The sequence below is a fragment of the Myotis lucifugus genome, unplaced genomic scaffold (assembly GCF_000147115.1).
Source record: "Myotis lucifugus unplaced genomic scaffold, Myoluc2.0 scaffold_72, whole genome shotgun sequence".
In the NCBI taxonomy this organism is placed as follows: domain Eukaryota; kingdom Metazoa; phylum Chordata; class Mammalia; order Chiroptera; family Vespertilionidae; genus Myotis; species Myotis lucifugus.
In genome coordinates this window covers 3733884-3757065 of record NW_005871120.1, presented here as the reverse complement: position 1 = coordinate 3757065, position 23182 = coordinate 3733884, and the positions used below count along the sequence as shown (strand labels likewise).

At 49.1% G+C, this 23182-nt stretch overlaps 1 protein-coding gene across 4 annotated transcripts in view; it reads right to left on the bottom strand.

Annotated features, from left to right (window-relative positions):
• CORO7 (coronin 7) overlaps positions 1-20139 on the bottom strand; it is a 59450-nt gene extending 39311 nt beyond the window's left edge. For 3 of the 4 annotated variants that reach the window (XR_002829707.1, XR_002829708.1, XR_002829709.1), the window contains exons 1-6: positions 19963-20139; positions 17526-17622; positions 16346-16420; positions 12508-12578; positions 11841-12024; positions 10024-10100 (exon numbers count right to left, since the gene is read on the bottom strand). Coding sequence is in view for 1 of the 4 variants with exons in the window: in XM_006090416.3 (XP_006090478.1) it covers positions 10024-10100; positions 11841-12024; positions 12508-12578; positions 16346-16420; positions 17526-17622; positions 19963-20022 (564 nt within the window). In the remaining 3 variants the exon portion in view is untranslated. The remainder of the gene's footprint in view (positions 1-10023; positions 10101-11840; positions 12025-12507; positions 12579-16345; positions 16421-17525; positions 17623-19962) is intronic. The other variant, XM_006090416.3, reaches the window with a different exon arrangement.
• Positions 20140-23182: the final 3043 nt, after the last annotated feature.

Genomic DNA, 23182 nt, shown 5'->3' with positions numbered 1-23182 from the left:
TACATAAACATATGTGCAGAAAGAACTGGGAGAGAGGGGCAGAATCTGAATCCATTATTTGCAGGCTTGGCCATGACAAGTTCTTTATTTTTTAATTGATTTGAGAGAGAGAGAGAGGAAGGGAGGGAAGAAGAGAAATACTGATGTGAGAGAGAAACATCGATCAGCTGCCTCCCGTATGCGCCCTTGACCAGGATCGAACCTGCAACTCAGGTATGTGCTCTGACAGGGCATCCCACCTACAACTTTTTTGGTGAACAGGACAATTCTCCAACCACTGAGCTATCTGGCTGGGGTATTCATGATAAATTCTTTTTTTTTTAAATATATTTTATTGATTTTTTACAGAGAGGAAGGGAGAGAGATAGAGAGCTAGAAACATCGATGAGAGAGAAACATCGATCAGCTGCCTCCTGCACATCTCCCACTGGGGATGTGCCCGCAACCAAGGTACATGCCCTTGACCGGAATCGAACCTGGGACCTTTCAGTCCGCAGGCCGACGCTCTACCACTGAGCCAAACCGGTTTCGGCCATGATAAATTCTTAAGTGCTAAAAGGAAGATGCAGAATAACATGGCACGGTGCAATCCTACTGTGGTAAAAAGAAACAAAATCCCCTATTTGTCTAATCATGTATTTATACGTTTTGCAAGTTTGCTGAGCAAGGAGAAAGATGTCGACTAGTACAAGCCATGTGTTAAAGATGGGTACCAGGGCTGGGGGATGTGGGGATTGATTAGCTTTTCCTTTTCCTTTTTATTTTTTTATTTTTTAAAATATATTTTATTGATTTTTTTACAGAGAGGAAGGGAGGAGAGGGATAGAGAGTTAGAAGCATCGATGAGAGAGAAACATCGATTCAGCTGCTTCCTGCACACTCCCTACTGGGGATGTGCCCGCAACCAAGGTACATGCCCTTGACCGGAATCGAACCTGGGACCCTTCAGTCCGCAGGCCAACGCTCTATCCACTGAACCAAACCAGTCAGGGCAGCTTTTCCTTTTTAAATTTTGGAATGGTTCCATTTTGTTTCAATCAATATGGATTCACACTTTCATATTTTGAACAACAATGAACCTGCAATGAACAACTGGAATTTGAAATTAAAAGCACAATACCATTTACAATAGCACCCAAAATAGTGAAATACTTAGCTATCAACCTAACAAAATATGTACAGGATCTCTATGAGGAATACCATAGAACTCTCATGAAAAAATCAAATAACTAAATAAATGGAGAGAGAGATAGCCTATGTTCATGAACAGGAAGACTTAATGTTATCAAGATGTCAGTTCTTCCCAACTTAAACTACAGATTCAATGCATTCCCAATGAAAATTCCAAGTTATATTGTGGGTATTAACAAACTGATTCTAAATTTTATATAGACAGACAAAAGACTCACAATAGTCAACTCAATATTAAAGGAGAAGAACAGCCCTAGCTGGTTTGGCTCAGCGGATAGAGCATCGGCCTGCAGACTCAGGGGTCCCAGGTTCGATTCAGGTCAAGGGCATGTACCTGGGTTGCGGGCACATCCCCAGTAGGGGGCGTGCAACAGGCAGCTGAATCCATGTTTCTCTCTCATCGATGTTTCTAACTAGCTATCCCTCTCCCTCTCCCTTCCTCTCTGTAAAAAAATCAATAAAATATATATTTTAAAAAAATAAAATAAAATAAAGGAGAAGAACAAAGTTAGAGAATTGACGCTACCTGAATTTGCTCTAAAGCAAAAGCAATCAAGACAATGTGGTATTGGCCTAAGAATAGACTAAACAGATTAAATGAGTAGAAAAGAAAGCCCAGAAATAGATCCCATATAGTTAACTGATCTTTGACAAAGGAGCAAAGACAATAGTTTTTTCAACAAATGTTACTAGAACAATTAGACATCACATGCAAAAAAATACATCTAGACTTAGACTACACCTTTCATAAAAATTAACTCAACCTAGCCGGTTTGGCTCAGTGGATAGAGCGTTGGTCTGTGGACTAAAGGGTCCCAGGTTCGATTCCGGCCAAGGGCACATGCCCGGGTTGCGGGCTTGATCCCCCCACCCCGAGTAGGGGGCGTGCAGGAGGCAGCCATTCAATGAGTCTCTCATCATTGATGTTTCTCTCTCTCCCTCTCCCTTCGTTTCTGAAATCAATAAAAATATATTTTAAAAAAATGCTTAACATCACATCTCATTAGAGAACTGTAAATTTAAACAACAATGTGTTACAATTACACACCTACTAGAATAGCTAAAATTAAAAACAAAAATGAAGATACCAAATGCTAACGAGGGTGTGGAGCAACAGGAACTCTCATTTGCTGCTGATAGAAATGCAAAATCATGCAGAAATTTTGGAAGCCAGTTTGGTAGTTTCTTACAAAGCAAAAAATATTCTTTTTTTTTTAAAATATATTTTATTGATTTTTTACAGAGAGGAAGGGGGAGAGATAGAGAGTTAGAAACATCAATGAGAGAGAAACATCGATCAGCCGCCTCCTGCACATCTCCCACTGGGGATGTGCCCGCAACCCAAGTACATGCCCTTGACCGGAATCGAACCTGGGACCTTTCAGTCCGCAGGCTGACGCTCTATCCACTGAGCCAAACCGGTTTCGGCGCAAAAAATATTCTTACCAGATGTTACAGCAATTGTCTCTTAAAGTATTTACCCAGATGAGTTAAAACTCAAGTCCACATAAATGTTTATAGCAACTTAATCATAACTGCAAAAAAACTGAAAGCAACCAAGATATCCCTAGTAAGTGAATAAATACATTGTGGTGCATTCACATAATGGAATATCATTCAGTGATAACAAGAAACAGCTAATAGTCCAAACCATAAAAACTCCTAGAAGAAAACATAGGGGAAAAGCTCCATGATGTTGGATTTGGTAATGACTTCTTAGATATAATACCAAAGCATAGGGAACAAAAGTAAAAATAGGCAAGTGGTACTACATCAAGCTTAACTTTTGTTATAATCAAAGAACACAACAGAGTAAAAGAACCTATGGAATGGAAGAAAACATCTGCAAATCATATATCTGATAAGGGGTTAACATCCAGAAAATATAAAGAGCTCATACAACTCCACAACAAAAAAATCAAATAACCCAATTAAAAAATAAGCGAAGGATTTAAATAGACCTATCTCCAAAGTTATACAAATGGTCAAAAAACATGAAAAGATATTCAACATTACTAATCTTCAGAGAAATGCTTATCAACACCACAATGAGATATTATCTCACACCCATTAGGATGATAACTATCAAAAATCCAGAAAATAACAAGTGTTGGTGGGAATGAGGCTAAATCAGAACACTTGGGTACTGTTGGTGGGAATGTAAAATAGTAAAGCCACTAGGAAAATAGTGTGGTAGTTCCTCAAAAAATTAAAAATAGAATTATCATATGATCCAGCAATTCCACTTTAGAGTACATACCAAAAAGAATAGGAGCCCTAGCTGGTTTGGCTCAGTGGATAGAGCGTCAGCCTGCAGACTGAAGGGTCCGGGTTCGATTCCAGTCAAGGGCACATGCCAGGGTTGTGGGCTTGATCCCCAGTAGGGGGTGTGTAGGAGGCAGCCAATCAATGATTCTCTTTCATCATTGATGTTTCCATCTCCCTCTCCCTTCCTCTCTGAAATCAATAAAAATATCTATACTAATAATAGAGAAATATGGAAATTGTCCAGGACACCATCACAGTAACAACTGAACAGCAGGCTGCGTGGGGCGACCAGGCTGGCAGGGGGGGTTAGTGAGGGACAACCAAATGACTGAACAGCAGGCTGTGTGGGACGACCAGGCCGGCAGGGGGGGTAGTGAGGGACAACCAAATGACTGAACAGCAGGCTGCGTGGGGCAGCCAGGCCAGCAGGGGGGGGCAGTAGGGGGCAACCAGGCCGGCAGGGGGGCAGTTGGGAGTGACCAGGCTGGCAGGGGGAGCAGTTAGGGGTAACCAGGCCAGCAGAGGGGGCAGTTGCGGGCGACCAGGCCCGCGGCGGGGGGGGGGGGGGGACACACACACACGACAGCTGGGGGTGACCAGGCTGGCAGGGGGGGCAGTTAGGGGCAATCAGGCCAGCAGGCAGAGGAGGTTAGGGGTGATCAGGCTGGCGGGGGGGGGGGCAGTTAGGGGTGATCAGGCAGCAGGCAGGTGAGCAGTTAGGAGCCAGCGTCCTGGATTGTGAGAAGGATGTCCAACTGCCGGTTTAGGCCCAATCCAAACTGGCAGTCGGACATCCCCTGAGGGGTCCCGGATTGAAGAGGGTGCAGGCTGGGCTGAGGGGACCCCCCACCCCCATGCACGAATTTCATGCACCAGGCCTCTAGTATTTTTTTTTAAAAAAAGAAAGAATTGGAAACAAGGTCACAAAGAGATATTTGCACACCCACATTCAAAGCAGCATTATTCACCGTAGCTAAACTAAACATGGAAGCAACCCAAGTGTCCATTATGGATGGATGAAGAAACAAAATGTGGTATATACATACAATGGAATATTATTCAGTCTCAAAAGGGAAGAAAATCCTGTCACATGCTACATGGATGAATCTTGAGGACATTACACTAAATGAAATAAGCCAATCACAAAAAGACAAATACTGTATGATTCCACTCATATGCAGTATCTAAAGTAGTCAAATTCATAGACATAAAGAAATTAGAATGGTGGTTGCCAGGGGCTGGGGGAGGGGCAAAGAAAAGTTGTTTCATGGGCATAGAATTTCAGTTCTACAGATGAAAAAGTTCTGAAAACCTGTTTCACAACAATGTAAAAATACTTAACATTACTGAACTGTACACTTAAAAATGGTTAAGATGCTAAGTTTTATATGTGTTTTTACCATAATTTTAAAAAATAGCTATCAGTCCACAAAAAGACATGGAGAAACCAAAAATATATATTACTAAGTGAAAGATGCCAATGTGGAAAGACTACACATTGTATGACTCCAACTATATAGCAGTTGGGGAAAGACAAATCTGAAAAAGATAGCAAAAAGATCAGTGGTTGCCAGTGGTTTGGGGACAACGAGGGAGGGATGAATAGGTGAAGCGCAGGGCCTTTTAGGTTGGTAAAATTATTCTGTATGATACTATAATGGTGAGTACATGGCATCATGCATTTGTCAAAACCCATTCTCATTATTGATGTTTCTAACTCTCCCTCTCCCTTCCTCTCTGAAATCAATAATTTTTTTTTTTTAAAGGAAAGAGCCCTAACCGGTTTGACTCAGTGGATAGAGCGTCGGCCTGCAGACTGAAAGGTCCCAGGTTCGATTCTGGTCAAGGGCATGTACCTTGGTTGCGGGCACATCCCCAGTAGGAGGTGTGCAGGAGGCAGCTGATCGATGTTTCTCTCTCATAGATGTTTCTAACTCTATATCCCTCTCCCTTCCTCTCTGTAAAAAATCAATGAAATATATTTTAAAAAATAAAAATAAATAAAAAATAAAAAGGAAAGAAAAAGAAACACCAATGATGAGAGAGAATCATTGATCAGCTGCCTCCTGCATGCCCCCTACTGGGTATCAAGCCCGAAACCTGGGCATATGCCTTTGACCAGAATCGAACCTGAGACCCTTCAGTCTGCAGGCCAATGCTCTATCCACTGAGCCAAACCAGCTAGGGCTCATCATTGGTGTTCTTATCTCTTTCCCTCACCCTCCCTTTCGAAATCAATAAAAATATATTTAAGGGGGAAAAAAGCATGAAAAAAGATGTGGAGACATGAGCTTGCTGGCATGTGATATGGAGGGGAAGAGATTGCCACGTGAAGAAAGTGAGTGGCAGGAATAAAGGGGCAGCTGGACAAGGGAGGGGCCAGCTCAGAGATGGCCTGGAAAGCCACACCTCCCTTGGCGGACCGTCCCAGGCTTTCCTGACACACCTCAGCAGGTTCCCAGGGTTCTTGGGTCACTCCTGGCAAAGCTTTCCCTGCTAGTTTAGTGAGCACTTGCTATGTGTTAGGCGGACACCACACAGTCCAGGATTAGCTCTAAAGCACCACTCCACTCCAAAGCCTCGTGCTCAGGATGTCATTTAGAGACAGAGATCAGACAGCCAAGGACATTGAGGGACAGAGACAGGCAGAAAGAACAGTGAGAGAGAGAAGTGAGAGGACAGAGAGAGGCAGAGAGAGACAAGAGACAAAGAGAGACAGAAAGGGAACAGAGAGACACAGGACACAGAGAGAGACAGGTAGAGACAGAACAATAGAAAGAGGACAACTATAGACAGAGGAAAGATAACAAGGGACAGAGACAGGGGAGCAAGAGACAGACAGAGGATAGGGAGAGACAGAGAAATGCCAAGCAAGAGAGATCCCCTCCTGGCAGCAGGAGCAACTCACACCTGAGTGGCAGAGCCACTGTGGAGAGCCAGCAACCTGGATTCAAACACCAACTCCACCACTCAGGTGCTCTGTGATCTGGGCAAACCCAGAGTCCTTCGTAGGATGAGGACAATGGCAGTGCCTCTCACAAGTCAGTAACAGTCTTGGTACGTGAGCAGTCCCTAAAGGTAGTTGGGCCATCTAACCAGGGCTCAGGTTGGACAATGGAGGCTGGTCTTGTGCTGATGGGGGTCTACGGGACGGACCAGACAGAGGGGGTGGCATAGGCTGTGGGGGACAGCATGTCCGCTGGGCTCACAGTAGCAGAGTGGGGGAGCTATCCATGAGGCAGGTGCACCCCCTAGTGGCTGCCTGGAGAAGCTGGGAGGGGGACAGGAAAGGACTTTGGTGGGATTGGGCCCAGGCCTAGCAGGGCAATCACAGGCCCTGAGAGGAAGAGCTGCTCCATGGTAGGATGGGAGTCAGGCCAGGCACCAGGGAGGTTTCCTCACCAGCAGGGAGATGGTGCTGAGAGGGGGGAGGCTTTGATGGAAAGCATCTTCCAGCTTCCTCCTTCCCTCCCTCCCTCTCCCTTCCTCTCTTTCATTCTGTGCTTGTCTCTCTCACACGTCAAGGAAACACAGGACAGAGAGGGTTTCTCATTGGAGGCGGAGTTCACAGCCTAAACGCAGGACTCTGACAGGTCGGTTCCCCTGCCTGAGATGCCTGTCCCTTCCTCAGTGAGGGCTCATACCAGAGGACCAGCCCTGACCTCACTGTCCCCTTGGAAGTCATGCTCACCAGCCTTTAGCCTGAGCAACGGCTGCCACATGACCACCTTGTCCGTGAGCAGCAGCTTCTTAGGGGCCAGCAGCCCAGTCTTATTTACCTCCTGACACCCAAAGCTCAGGCCAATGTCTGGAACCTATTGTTTAATGAACCAAATGAGGGGAAAAGTTAATAAAGACTAGGAAATAGGTAAGTAAAATAAGCCAGACAGAGAAAGACAAGTATCATATAATATATATGGAATCTAATGAACAAAATAAACAAACAAAATAGAAACAGACTCATAAATACAGAGAACTGACAGGTGTCAGAGGAGAGGGGTTTAGGTGAAAAGGGTGAAGGGATTAAGCAATCAACAAAACAAAAAACAAAAAGAAACAACCTCATAGACACAGACAACAGCATGGTAATTACCAGAGGGAAAGGGGAGTGGGGGGAGGTTGATGAGGGTAAAGTGGGGATAAAGGGTGATGGAAGGAGATGTGACTTGGGATGGTGAATACACAATACATGGATAATGTATCACAGAATTGTAACACCTGAAACCTAAGTAATTGTATTAACCAACTAGAGGCCCAGTGCACGGACTCGTGTACTGGTGGGGTCTCGGCCTGGCCTGCAGGGATCAGGCCAAAACCAGCTCTCCGGCATCCCCCGAGGGGTCCCAGATTGCGAGAGGGCAGTTCTCCTGGCTCCCTCCTCTCTGGTTCCAGGTGTGTCACCCGAGAACCACAGCTGCCAAGTCACCACAGCTTGGCAGCTTCTGCGTTGAGCATCTGCCCCCTGGTGGTCAGTGTGCATCATAGCTACTGGTCAGATGGTCACTTAGGCTTTTATATATATAGACTAGAGGCCCAGTGCACAAAATTCATGCACTGGAGGGGGGAAGGGGGCTCAGCTGAGCCTTCCCCCTCTCCAATCTGGGACCCCACAGGGATCGGGTCTAAACCGGTAGTCAGACATCCCTCTCACAATCCGGGACTGCTGGCTCCCAACTGCTGGCCTGCCTGCCTGCCTGATTGCCCTTAACCGCTTCTGCCTGCCAGCCTGATCACCCCCTAACCACTCCCCTGCCGTCCTGATCACCCCCAACTGCCCTCCCCTGCCGGTCTGGTCGCCCCTATCTGCCCTCCCCTGTTGGCCCGATCGCCCCCAACTGCCCTCCCCTGCCAGCCATCTTGTGCGAGGGTGTGACGGTCAATTTGCATATTACCGCTTTATTATATAGGATGCCACATAAATAAATTCAATTTTTAAAAATGTTTTAAAAAAACAGGAAATGGGACCTCCAAGAAGGTGGAAAAAAATAGTAGAGATGGAAATAGATTCCACCAAGTATGCAGACACATTTTCTCCTTCAGAGGTATCCTTACCTGTATACCCCCTCCCGACTAGCTCCTGTCCCCCATTCCCTATCCCTGCCACACTTCCCACAACTGCCCTTGCAGGCTTTTCCTTGCCTTCCCCCTATTCTTCACATGTGGCTTTAGGCCACAATATACTCCAAAAGGTCCTGAAGGTCACCCATGTCCCCAAATCCAACAAGTGAGTGTCCTTCACCTCTTTACAGACTCTACCACATAAACACAAATAGTGCCCACCCTTCTATCTTCAGCTCAGCTTGCTGCCCAGAGCCCTAGTCGATGAACTCGAAAGATATCTCTGCTTGAATGTCCCAGGTAACACAAACCCAACAGGCCTATAGCCAATACCCAGAAGCCAGCATCATAACCCCCCACTCCTCACATCCAGCCCCTCACCAACCCACAGCTGTCATCCCCAAGTCTGCCCCGCTGTACCACCCCTGGCTGAGGACACTCCTCTCCTCCCCCAGAAGCTGTAGCACCTTTACTTTTGGATATGGGCCCTGCAATGCTCTGTCCACAAGGCAGCTGGGGAGTTTTCAAAATGCAAATCTGCTCACTTCACACTATAGGCTGTCCCTCTTCTGGCTTTAATCACTCCAGTGTTTTCTGGTTGTTTCTACAATAACAAGCACAACCCTTGTGCACTAGACTCTGCTCTCTGCACACAGCCCTGCCCTGGCCCCTGCACCCAAACCTGCAGTTCCCAGAACCTCTCTATGTCTCATGTCATTAACCCTTCCTTCAGAGCCTGTGCCCAAGTCCACTGTCTATGGCCAAGCCTTCCCGGCTCCTCTGACCAGCTTAAAGCACTTCATGTCTCTCACTCAGATCCCATTTCACAGGTCAGTTATTGTTTAACTAGAGGCCTGATGCATGAAATTCATGCAAGGGACTCTGCCCTACCCCCAACTCCCTCACCCCGCCACGGAGGCCCTCACAGCCCCTGCTTCATCCGAAGGTTGTCCAGAAAGATGTCTGGTCTAATTTGCATGTTATGCTTTTATTATTACAGATCTGTCTGATTCCCTAATCCACATTGGCCGCCCCCACCCCCACAGGACTGGGCAAGCATGGGGCCTGGTGTCAACTAGGACTATGAAGTCTGCATACTGGGTATGAGGGTTGACACAGCGTCCTGAGTCTGAATTCTTCTAAAAGTTCGGACAAAGCAGATAGTCAGGCAGGTGAGGCTGCCTGAAGTTGGTGATGGGAGCCAAATGGCATAAACCAGAACCCAGCAGGGCCAGAGTGGGGCTTTACTTGGGCCCTCATCTAACAGGGACCCCAGGCCCTGGTACCAAGGTGGGATAGGTGTTTGCAGGTGTAGGTGTGAGCCTGAGGTGGGAGGCCAGCTGAAGTGGGGGAGGGGCTCATGTGCCTTCTGCCCCATAAATACCACCCAGCCTGACAAATACAGCCTAGAATGTGTGCTCCATGACACCATGGCCCTGAGAGGAACAGGGCATGCCTCAGGCCCACCACAGGCACTTACTTGAGCCTCACCTCCCACCTGCTTACCTTGCATGTTGTGCTCACCAGGGCTCCGTCTCGGCTCCAGACAGCGCCCTGCACCAGGTCCCTGTGGGCTGCCAGCTCTGCAGAGAAGCAGCCAAGGTCAAGAGGGGCACCAGGGTCCCCACACCCTGCCCTGGGCAATGAGAACACAGGGAAGTAGATGGGCCTAGTTGGAGTTAACTCTCTGGGGTGAAGGCAGCAGCTGCCCGAGTCCCTTCTCAGGTGGGAGGAACAAGGGCAGCCGCTCCTTCCAGATATTCTGTACTATATCCAGGGGCTCCTTCCTCAGCCCTACCATTGTCAGGCCACGCTCCTACTCTGAAACTTTCCAAGGTTTCCTGCACCCCACCCTCATGGAACTGCTGTGTTGTGCTGAGGAATAATTAAACTCTCGGCACAGTGTTGGGCACGTGATAAGGGCTTGAGATGATAGTTAAAGGTGGGGTGATTCCCTAATGACATCTGCCTAGTGACCTTCACCTCTGCTTCAAAGGTCAGGCTGGTCTCTTCAACTGTGCCAGGAACTCTTTGGGGGCAAGCCTGCACCTTGTACTTTCCATTCCTTGTGGCACAAGATGCCTCCATGGTGGGCACTGACTAATGCTGTCCGGAGAGGAACCCTGAGACTCCTAGTTATGCTACTAATGGCCCTTGGCCTCAGCCCCACTGTGAGCGTGGTATACCCTGGACACTGCACAGCTCTGGGGTGCCAGTTTGTCCTTCAACTCTCTGAGCCTTGTGTATGTGTTTGTATGTGTTTAATTTATTGATTCTAGAAAGGAAGGGAGAAAGACAAATATCAATTTGTTGTTCCACTTATTTATACCTTCATTGACTGAGGCTTTTATGTGTCCTGAATGGGTTAATCCCGCAACCTTGGTGTATGTGGATGACATTCTAACTAATGATCTTCCTGGCCAGAGTTGAGCCTTGTGTCTTTCCCCTAAAAAGGAAGGACTCTGCAAAACAGACTCAGTGACACTACCACAAAAAAACACTTGGACTCAGCAGAGGTTCATACTGCAAGGTCATAACCAGTCAAATACTGAGGTGTCTGGCTCAAAGTTGTTATCATGCTCTGGATGTCTGTGTCCCCTCCACATTTCACATGTTGAAACCTAACCCTCACTGTGATGAAATTTGGAGGTGGGAGCCTTTGGGAGGTGATTAGCTCATGAGGAGGGAAGCATCCATGAATGGCATTAGTACTTTTATAAAAGAGAGCTCCCTCCCCTCTTCCACCATGTGAAGACACAAGGAATAAGATGGCTGATGATGAATCAGGAAGTAGGTTCTCATCAGACACCAAATTGGCTGGCACCTTGATCTTGGACTCCCAGTCTCTAGAACTGTGAGAAATAAATGTCTATTGTTTATAAACCACCCAGTCCATGGGATTTTGTTATAGAAGCCCATACAGACAAGGTCAATCTATATTGGGAAGATGAGAGGAAGGAAAACATGGCAAGGCAGGGATGGGTTGGGACTATAAGAGAGCAAATTCTCATCTCATGGGTAGAAGTCAATAGTTTGTTTTCAAAACTGAAATGACATACAGGGATCCCAGTATGTCAAGAAAGAACAGTATAAGAAAGTTATTTAGACATGTGGAGGATAAAGTAGAAACAACAGCTGTAATTAAAACAGGTGCCAAGGGAATGGAGATGGCGGGGTGTTCATAAGACTTGGTTTTATACTATGTACAAGTGAGTTTTTGATACTTACTTTACAACTCATGATATCAAACACATAAACAAAGAAACAGAAAAGTTTCCAGGAGGGGGCTGCCCAGAAAGTGACGTGGCTAGTGTGGCCCATACCTGTTAGGGGCTGCTGCTTAGCCACATCCCAGACCTTCACGGCTGTGCCTGCCGTGCTCACCAGGATGCCATCCACAGTGGGGTGGAACTGCAGCACCTCTACCCGGGTGTCCTCGGGGCCCAGCACCAGCCCAGGTCCCGGGGGCAGCGCCTGGCCAGAGGCTGGCAGTCTCCATAGTTTCATCTGCGGGAGAGAGTAAGTTTGTGAGCCCAGGAAAGGGAGGGTCCTCACTGCCCCCGACTCCAGGGGTCATGCTTGGGCATGAGGCTGTGTGTCTGTGTTGGGAAAAGGAGGGAGACCTGGCTCAGGATCATGAGTGTGGTTGAAGGCTGGGGGGAAATGGGAGCAGGGAAATCAGGGGTTCTGACCCATCTCTTCTGAGCCTCCCACACTACCCCAGCCCTGATGTCTTTAGGAGTCAAGCAGTAGGGCAGCACATCACAGGCAGGGCTCCGGCAAGTGCACAGGAGTATGTGGGAGTTGGTGTGGGTTAAGGAACTAAGAAAGTCTGGGCTGGCCTAGCCCTGCAAATCCGTGGAGGAGCTGAAGGGGTAGTGGGAGGGGTTGGACTAGGAAGGAGCAGGGCCCCAGAGGCTCAGGGGGCTCAGAAGGCCCCAAATAGGAGTGGGTGAGGCATTGAGCAGCTCTTCTAATGGTTCCACTCACCGTCCTATCGGCTGAGCCTGTGGCCAGGAGAAAGTCATCAAAGGGAGAGAAGTCCAAGTCCGTGATCAGGTCTGCGGGAGAGGAATGGTTGACTCAGGCCCAACAAGAACCCGCCAGAACATCCTGTTTCCAGCCCAACGTGCTCTTTTCCCAAGGCCTGGAATCAAAGCCCAGGGCTTCAGAGGTGACATCTCTGCACACATGGAAGCAGGCTCAAAGTCCCAGAAGGAGAGCATCTCTGCAAACTATGGGCAACTGCCATAGGCCTGCCTGCAACACATTCCCCCGAGAGCCCTGTGGACCCAGGGTGGCCAAAGACCTGGCATGGAGTGGTCAGCAGGGCAATGGGAAAAGAGCTCCTCGCTGATGTGGCTTAGTTGGTTGAGTGTCATCCCATGCACCAAAAGGTCACCAGTTCGATTCCCAGTCAGGTCTCATACTCAGGTTTAGGGTTCAATCCCCAATCAGGGTGCCTACGGGAGGCAACAGGTGGATGTTTCTCTCTCACATTGATGTTTCTCTTTTTCTTCCCCTCTCCCTTTCTCTCTAAAATCAATAAAAACATATTTTAAAAAAATAAAAGGTATTTCTGTATAAAAAACAACAACAAAAAAATCCTTGGATTACAAGGAACCTGAAGTCACCTAAAGCCCAGAGCCTAGCACAAGGCTTGGCAAGAATATGTGAATGAACACAGTTCTGGCCCCACTGTAGTCTGACTGAGTGGGATTCACAAACCACTCAGTCTGACTGTCCCTCAGCACTTCCTCAGGGAGACATATACATGTGGGCAGATGTAACAAGGAGCAAGTTCTGCCCACAGGGGTGACCCATAGATCAGGGGTAGGAAAGCCTTCAATGAGATGCATGGTGAATCCTGGAGGAGGCAGTAGGGGGAGGAGGAGGAAGGTGGTTGTCACATGCCTGACCTAGGCATTCTCTACTCCATTACTCCCCCCAAAGCTAGGGCTGACCAGTCCCAGTGTGGGAATGCACCTGATCTGTGCCCCAGCAGCCAGCTTCTCTCTTAGGAGAATTAAACCTGGAATGGGAAGGCCTAGCAACAGGGTGCTTTCAGGACTGGCCTAGGTGGAGCGTTACCAGCTCAGAGGGAGCTGGCAGCTTCCATGCCAGGACCCTCCTAAGACCTGCACACCTAGCTGCTCCTTTGGTTCTGGAAGCTTCCCAGGAACCTCCCAATAAATTTATTTTTGTCTTAAGCAAGCTGGAATTGGTCTGTTCTTTGCGACCAAAGAAACTGAACTTCCCAGCTCTGGCGGGTGGGGGTTGGGGTGCACAGAGTGAACCAGAGCCCAGAGGGGAAATGAGGCTGGGGGGAGGGGGGTCGCAGAGACGAGACCAGGGCTTGAGTGTTGAGGGGAATGTAAGCAGGACAGCCAGGCCTGTATCACCACAGCAAAGAGCAGAGTGGCCACCCTACTGCCTGCCTCTCACAGGCCAAGCATTACATTTTCCTCCCGGCCAGAGATAAGGAAGACAAAGGGGAGTATGAGGACAGGTACACCTTGGGACAGCCTCAGCCTAGACTCCTGGCCACAAAGCCCTGCTGCCCCACCCTGCAGGCTCCGAACTGGACAGGGCAGGGCACAGGCCTGGAGCAACAGCCAATGTAGGCAGTCTGGTATGCTGAGGGAATAAGAGGTAGTAATGTGACCGATCTGAGAAGCCTGAGTCCTTCATGTGCATTTATCTCACCAAATCCTCAGTGACCCACCAGGATGGCACTGTGGCATCATCACCCAAGTGGAGGACAAGGACACAAGGACAGAGCTGTTAAGTAACTTGTCTAGAGCTAAGAAAGGGCAAAGCTGAGGGTCAGGCCAGGCTGTCCAGCTTCAGAACCTACAGACTCAGCACATCATCACACTGCCTTTCCCAAACTGGGGCACATCCCCGGCTCACCCCACAGCCTAGACATGCAGAAAGGCCCTCTAGATGCCCCCCTGCCCAAAGAGCCACTTGGCCCTGAGGCAAGACATAGAAGGCGCTCCAAAGTCTGGGCATCCTGAAGACAGGGCAGAGCCCAGCCCATCACAGTCTCCCCACCACCATTGGCACTGGTGCCTTGGAGGCAGGTTCTGAGAGAGCTGGAGCTCAGCTATTCTCACTGCAGCTTCCCAGCAAGGTTGCTCCTGCAAAAAGAGGCTCTGAATAGTTGGAGCTACAGTGAGGCTACCACCTGCCAACAGAAACCTGGTCCAGCTTCTATTTGGAACCCCCAAGTCACAGGGCACTCACCACCTCACAAACTCCACCAACTTGGAGCAACTCTCCCGTGAATAAAAAAGATCTAGAAGCAAGCAGAAGGGTGCCTAAGAGCACAAGGTCAGATAGACCTGGCTCTGCCGGCAGCAATATCAACATTGGCAAGGTCCTAACCTGAGCCTCAGTTTTCCTAGCTGCAAAGTGGGTTACTTTTAAATATACTTGAAAAAGGCGTGAGAGTAGATGAGAAAGCAGACTTCTTACATATGCTGCAACACAGGTGGATCTCAAAGTATTGTGCGAAGTGAAAGAGGACAGATTCAAAAGACCATGCATGGTATTTTCCATTTATGTGAAATGTTCAGAAAAAGCCAGTCTATAGAGCAGAGGCTGGCAAACATTTTCTGGAAAGGGTGAGGTAGTAAATATTTCAGGCTTTTAGGGCCATATGGTCTCTGCTCAACGCTGCAGTTGTTGAGAGAAAGTGACTACAGACTGGCCATTGATGAAAAGGCCTGGCAGTTTTCCAAAACAACAGTTTACAAAGACAGGCAGCAAGCCAGATTTGGCCACACCAGTAGCTTGCAGACCCCAGCTGCAGAGGCAGAAAGTATATCAACAGTTGCCTGAGGCTGCAGTGCCTGAGATGGAAATGGTTTAAGCACAAAGGAGCATGAGGAATCTTCTGGGGAAATGTCTAAAACTGAATGGTGGTATACACAAGCCTGTAACTTTAATAAAAGTCATCAAATTCTTCATTTAAAACAGGTAACATTAATGATATGTAAATGATATCTTGATAAAGTTGTAAAAAGCTTTAAAAAAGGATTAGATGAGAAAATGGGGGGGGGGGGGAGGACACAGAGAGGGCTCCATCAATCTTCATTACTGTTATTTTAAGAACTGCCATCATCATCATCATGATTCCTACATTGAGCTGCACACCCACAACAGGGACCAAAGGTTAGCCCCCTTCTCTCACCTAAGGCCATCCAACAGACAGCCAGGAATGCAGGCCAGGACTGGCCCACAGCTGCCAAAGCTGGACAGGGAGCAAGGAGACAGCCGGGGGCCGTCCTAGGAGAGCAAACTGTTTCCTGAAAGTGGGCAGATTGCCAAGCAGGTTGTTGGGAGCCCCCAGAAGTAGCTGTGGCAGACAAAAGCTCTCTTTGTGACAATTTATCTCTGGCCCTGCAGCCCAGCCCACACTTTCCTTGGAGAGCTCTGAGGAGTCTGGCTGGGGAGGAGGCCTGGTGGTGAGGGGTGGTCTCCTAAGCTCCAGGAAAGGACACGGGGCTAAGAACCACATAGAGTTGAGTCCTCTGCAGTAATAGGAAGCCAGCATCAGGGAGTCTGGTGCAGGCTGGTGGTGCATATCCCCCTTCCCCCCAGCTTGACCACATGGTGCACCCAGCCTTCTTCCTCTCTGCCAGGCCCGAATTCTCTACCAGGATCTAGCCTTCTAATCAGGACCCCACCTGTCAGAAGGAACAGTGACAACAACAGGAGGGACCTGGAAAGTCACGGGCCTGTGAGACCAGGTGAGTATGAATCCCTGGCCCCAGAGAAGGAGGAGCAAGTTCCAGACTTCCTGGATCCAGCCCCCACTCACCAGAATGGCAGCCCAGGTGAGTCACGTGTCTCTTGTTCTCTCCCTGGCCTTCCAGAGGCACAATGCCCAGCACACCTGCCAAATAAACACAGTTGCTCTGACTTCCAGTCTAATGAGGACCATCTACCTCCCAGCCTAGGACTCCCAGGGTACACAAGATCTACTAGTAAAAGCTCAGCCTTGGATCTTCCTAGAGCCTCCACCAATTGTAAGATCCCATCCCTCTAGACATAATAATTGGCCCAGGATTAGGTGCTTGCCCCACACAAGAACCTTCCGTGACACTGGATATAGAAGGTAGTGGGGAAAAAGACTCTTTCTGGCACTGGGGATCATAAGAGGTAAGGTGCCAGCAGCTACCATTTTTCCCAGCTTTACCTAAGAAACAAGTCATTACCCAAGGGCAACAAAGCTGAGGGCAAGAGCGAAGCCAGGATTTATAGCACACATGAGCCTCTGGATACAGCTCTGCCTGAAGCCCCTGGACTTCTTAGATATACAAGTCAAAAGGATATCATTCTTGCTTAAGAATTCAGTTTGTGCCTAGCTGGTTTGGCTCAATGGATAGAGCGTTGGCCTGTGAACTGAAGAGTGCCAGGTTCGATTCCGGCCAAGGGCACATGCCTGGGTTGCAGGCTCGATCCCCAGTGGGGGACATGCTGGAGGCAGCCAATCAATGATTCTCTCTCATCATTGATGTTTCTCTCTCTCTCCCTCTCCCTTCCTCTCTGAAATCAATAAAGAAATATATTTTTTTTAAAAAGAATTCAGTTTGAGGTTTGAGTTATCACTGGCAACCAAAAGAGTCCCAACTAACGCAAGGAGTTTTATAAATCTTGGCTCCTATTGATCCTAACCACACTAGGCTCCCAGACAAGGAGTGGGTAGCATATGGAGACAACTGGAAAACAAAGGCAACAGCCCCCTCCCCACCCTCCGGGCCATGCTCTTGAAGACCACAGCCAACATGGTTTATACGAAGTATACACACACATTCTCACCAAAACCGATCTGATTACTGCATGTTGACCAGTTTGTAGGGATCTAAGGCTCTGCATAGTGCTACCTTCTGAGCTCTGTGAGACCCCTCTAAGCCTCCAGCCTGCAATGAGTCTGCCCTTCTGCCCCATCCTATTTGGTGACAATGTCTGAATCTCCACACCCATGTCCCGCTCCCTACCTGTACGGTCGGAGTTGAAGGCGATCAAGCTGCAGCTGGATTTGATATGGTTCCCACAAGAGGGGGTAGTTCCTGCTCGAATGTCAGTGATCCAGGCCTGGAAATAAACAATAAGTACCCTGAAGGCCAGGGCTCTGCAACTGCCTAAAACAAGGGTTGAGGCATGATTCAGGGAACCTTAAAGCTGCACCATTAGAGATGCATTCCTTTGGATCAAACTCTGTCCCCATTCACACAGTCCCTTAAAAAATGCAAAAGTTCTTGAAATGATAACCTAAGTCATAAAGGGACCAGATTTGCTTATTAAATCAGTTCTCTGATAAGGGAGAGGAGGCTGTCAAAAGGAAACTCAGACTGAACCAAGTCAAAGGGCTAACTGGGCAGTGTTCACTCACATTTGTGTGTTGTTTCTGTTAAAAGGAATAGAGAGAAACAGAGAACAGGGAAGTGAGCACCTAGACAGAATACAGACTCAACTTCCTCAACTGTATTGCTGAAGACCTCCACCGGAGTCCAGGGGTCTTCTCCAAACACCGGGAGAAAACCCCCAAGCCCAGAGAAGGGTAAAAGCAAGGCCTTCCCAGGAAATCCCATAGTGAATGACACACTGCCAAGAAAAGGCAATAGTGTTAACACCCCCACACCCAAAGGAGCAGAGGAGCACTTTTTCTGAGACTAAGATAGGCGAGGTCCACATGATTTCTCTGTTGGTATCAAAACATCATTCAACACTCCTTCCTGCCACCTAACAATCGAGCACTCACATATCCCCAATTACCCCACCCACAGTGTCCCGGAAACCACCTCCACCACGCGTTTCATTTTCAATGTTCACCTGCTTCTGATAAAAGAACATTATCATTTTGCATTCTTTTTCCTTCCTGATTCATGTTTACAGTACAAATACAGCAACAGGAAATACTTTTGAAAACAAGAACAGATCACCTGTTCTCCCATTTCCCTAATATAAACTGTTTTAAATTCCCTCCATAATCTGTTTCCATGCCTGTCTGTTTACCTTGCTGGAATGAGGACCACCTGGGAACAAGCCCCAGGAACCCTCTGGGACACCCCAGACCCCGCCAAGCAGTACTTACTGCACTCAGAGGGATGATCTCAATGCAAATCTGAGCATCTCTCCCCAAACCCCACCCCATCTCCTTTCCTAACTCCCCATTGCACTCAGAAGAAAAGCCAACTTCTTCCTGTGGCCTTCGGATTCTGCAAGGTCGCTCTGGACTCATTGGGCAACATGCTTCCCCATCACCGCCTTCCATCCACCATGGCCCACTTCCGTTCCTCCACCAGGCACTTTCCCATCCCACTCTCCCTCTAGCTGGCTGCATCCCACCCTTCCAGCCTCAGCTTAAATGTCACTTCCTCCCAGCAGCCCGCCCTGATCACCCTGGTGAGATTAACCCCCACCTCACTGTCTATCTCCATCTCTGCAACCTGCCCTGATGATGCAGGGCATTTATTAAAACTTGCAACGCCCTTGTATGCCTGGTCTGCTTGCTGGCGGTGTCCCTCGTGAGGCTGTATGCAACACAGGAAGGAAGTGCTGTGCTATTCACTGCTGTGGCTCCAGCAGCTGGGCACGGTGCATGGGAGATGCAGGGGAAATACTGTCAGGAGGTGAAAACCAGGTTTCTGCCCCCAGCTGTGATGTGCGCTGACCCCTGAAAGGGTCACTACATGGGGTCAGTTCCTAGGCCCACTTATTGAACCACACTGCCAGGCCCTCCAAATAACATAAGGAGCAGCAGACCAGGGGTGGCATCCGCCCTGAAGCACACTCCTCGGGAGGCCCGCTGCCTTCCAGGGGCCTGAGAAGTCCCCCAGTACCTCTGGGCTCCACCTCCTCAAGCTTCTTTCTCCAGGCCCCACCCAGCCCCTGGCAGCATCACCCCGAGGAAGGGAAGAGCCAGCAGGGAGAGGAAGCGCCGGCGGAAACCCGAAGGAGCGGTGCGGCTCCCCGCTTCCATCTGACACAGCGGGACTCGTCAAGGCCAGGGCAGAAAGGGGCATCTCCCACACCCCAGCCCCAGGCAGGAGTGACTGGAACGTCAGGGAGGAGGAGCTGGCGCCAGAAGCGGCCGAGCCGCGGCTCCCGGGCGAGGACGACCGGAAGCCGAGAAGGCAGGCAGCCTTGCGGGCTTCAGGCCTCGGACTGGCCGGGTGGGCTATATCACCTCAGGGGCCCGGAGCCGGGCAGGCGGGCCGACCGCCCGCGGGGCTCATCGAGCGGCCAGAGAGCGTCCGGGAGCTGCGGACACTGCCTGCCGGGTGGCGACGGGGCGGCCCGGACGCCGGTCCCGGGCCTGAAGGGGGCGCCTCGGGACAGACGGGCTCGGGGATCCCGGAGAGGGATCGGAGGAGCAAGGGGATATGGGGCCGGGGAGGGGAAGGGGGTGCGGGGTCTGCGGGCCGGGCTCACCTCACGGCGGGGCGGCCGGGCCTCTGTATGCCGGAACTTGGACACCTTGAAGCGGCTCATGGCGACAGGGACGGTGACAAGCCCAGGTTCGAGGACCCGGGCGTCGGCTCTCAGGTGCACTGCGAGCAGCCGCGAATCCCGCGGCCTCCGGCTCCACCCGCGGCCCGCCGCCCTCGGCCACGCCCCTGCACACCTCGGCCAATCGTAGTCCGCTCCGGCCCGCTGGGCCCCGCCCCCTGCTCCGCTCCCACCGCGCGCGCGCCCCGGCCCCACCCCCCGACCAATCGCTGCTCGATCGCCCGCCGAGGCCGGGACCGGATGGCAAAGGGGCCGACGGCGCGAGTGGGGAGGTCACGTACGTGCGCTGACCGCCCCCGGCCAAGCGGCGCGTGCGTGGGGACTAGGGGCTGCAGCCGCAATTTTGTGTGCAGGGATTTGCCCGCCGAGGCTTTCCAGGGGGCGGGGCGCCGCGCCGCGCCCTCCCGGGGAGAAGTGAGGGCCGGAATGAACTACTAGCTGCATTTCAGGGACGGGAACTCGGTCCAAGTCGCACAGATGGTGAATGGCAGCGGGGGAACAGGAGCCCAGGTCTGACTCAAATCCTTGTCCTACAGCCTGTGGGTCTACCCTACAGCCTCTGCATCCCACCCACCCTGCTGAGGCCAGGTGGTCTCTGCGGGAGGGATGGGGCCTTCAGCTTCCCCTTATTAGGGCATGCCTTGGCTTCAGGCCTTGGGCGCTATGAGGCGGGACTCCTCTAAGTAAATCAATGTATCATTTACAGATAAGCGGAAGGGGCAAAAGATAAGGGCAATGGCGAATCCTTTAAATAGTAAATGTGCCCAACCGGCGGTGCTTACTTATTTAGTCCAGGACAACTCAGGAGAAAAGAGAGCGGGTTCATTTCACCTGAGGCCATTCATTCATTGCACAAGCATTTCTCTTACTTTAAAAATTGACTCTACTCTAGCTGGTTTGGTTCAGTGGATAGAGTTTCGGCCTGCGGACTAAAGGGTCCCAGGTTCGGTTCCCGGTCAGGGCACATGCCCGGGTTGCGGACTCGGTCCCCCGTGTGGGGCGTGCAGGAGGCAGCCGATCCTTTCTCATCATTGATTCTTTCTCATCATTGATGTTTCTGTCTCTCTCTCCCTCTCCCTTCCTCTGTTTGAAAACAATAAAAATATTTTTAAAAATAAATAAATAAAAATTGACTCCATGATTCCAGAATATGCTTTCTGAATAAGGACAGATACCTGCTTAGGTGTGTCTGAAAAACGGACTTTGATCTGAGGAATGGGAATAATTGGTTGGAAATGCCAACTGCTGTGAAAATTTCCTTTGCATAGCCTGCCGCAGACAGAGCTTCACTGGGGTAGGCTGTACACAGGATGATAATGAAAGCTTGGCCTGGCAATGGGCACAGATGGATACCAAAATGCAAGTTCTCTTTTCAGTTCAGTGAGGACAAAGAGGCAACTTACCAGTATCCTACTAAGTGAGTTAAGAGTAACTTTGTTCTCCATAAACTAAAATAGGAGGTCAGCCCAGCTGGCATGTATGGACCTATGAACCAGGAAGTCACCGTTCTGATCAGGGTACATGCCCAGGTTGTGGGCTCGGCCCCCAGTGTGGGGCGTGCAGGAGGCAGCAGATTAATGACTCTCATCATTGATGTTTCTGTTTCTCCCTCTCCCTTCCTCTCTGAAATCAATAAAACTATATTTAAAAAAAATAAAAATAGGAGTTCAGTATTGTTGACTAAAGCCTAGGATTTGGAATTCTATGCAGTCTGGCAGCTTTCTCATAGCACATGAGACTTAAATTCCAGCAGCTCTGGAACAGGCACCATCAGTTCAGTCTTGAGTTGGTTGTGATGTATAGCTATTGCTTCTTTTTCTTTTCTTTTTTTAAAATTGTGGTAAAAAGATGTAACAAAATTTACCATTTTTTTTTTATTTTTATTTATTTTTTTTAAATATATTCTGCCGAAACCGGTTTGGCTCAGTGGATAGAGCGTCGGCCTGCGGACTGAAAGGTCCCAGGTTCGATTCCGGTCAAGGGCATGTACCTGGGTTGCGGGCACATCCCCAGTGGGGGATGTGCAGGAGGTGGCTGATCGATGTTTCTCTCTCATCGATGTTTCTGACTCTCTGTCTCTCTCTCTTCCTCTCTGTAAAAAAATCAATAAAATATATTTTTAAAAATATATATTCTTATTGATTTCATAGAGGAAGGGAGAGGGAGAGATAGAAACATCAGTGATGAAAGAGAATCATTGATCAGCTGTCTCTTGCCCGCCCCACAATGGGCAAGTGCCCTGACTGGGAATGGAACCTTGACCTCCTGATTCATAGGTTGACGCCCAACCACTGAGACATGCTGGCCGGGCTTAAATTTTATTTATTGATTTGAGAGAGAAACACTGATTTGTTGTTCCACTTATTTATGCATTCATTGGTTGATTCTTGTACGTGCTCTGAGGTCATCAAACTGGAAACCTTGGTATATCAGGGTGATGCTGTAACCACCTGACCTACCTGGCCAGGGCAAGGTTTACCATTTTAAAGTGTGCAGTTTAGTAGTCTTAAGGACATTTACAGGGTTGTACAACAGATATTCTTAAGAAGGTAAATTTTATGTGCCTTTTCTCACAAAATTTTTAAAATATAAATCAACTATACAACTATTGCAAAGTTTATGTAAACCTCCCATATTTGCTTTATGTCACTTCATTGTTATCCCTAAATTTGCTTTTGTTTTTTGCCTAAACAGGCACCGTCATCAAGTGAGAAAGTCTTTCATCCACAGAGGTAACCTAGGCTAAATCTGGTCCATATATACTAGTATGTTTTAGTTGGTTCACTTAGTGTTTTAAAAATTGGGACACTTCCTAAAAGTTTGGATTTCTGCCTCTCTTGAAAAACAAAACCCCTGATCTTCACTCACAGGAGAGAGAGAAGCCATGACCTGGCTGTGCTAGATCATGTGACTGTATTTCCACAAACTGGGGGCTGGTAGAAGCAGCGTTGGAGAGTGTCCTCTTCCCCATTCCCACAGTGACCAACCTGAGCTCCACAGCAGGGGAGAAGGAAAGGCCAAAATGACATGAAGACCCAGAGAGTGACCATCTTACATGTTCTTAGATCCATTCTGGCTGTAGAAAGTGATTCTTTCTAGTAGAAAGTTCAGAGCTCTAAGGCTGCTGCAAACTTGAGCACAA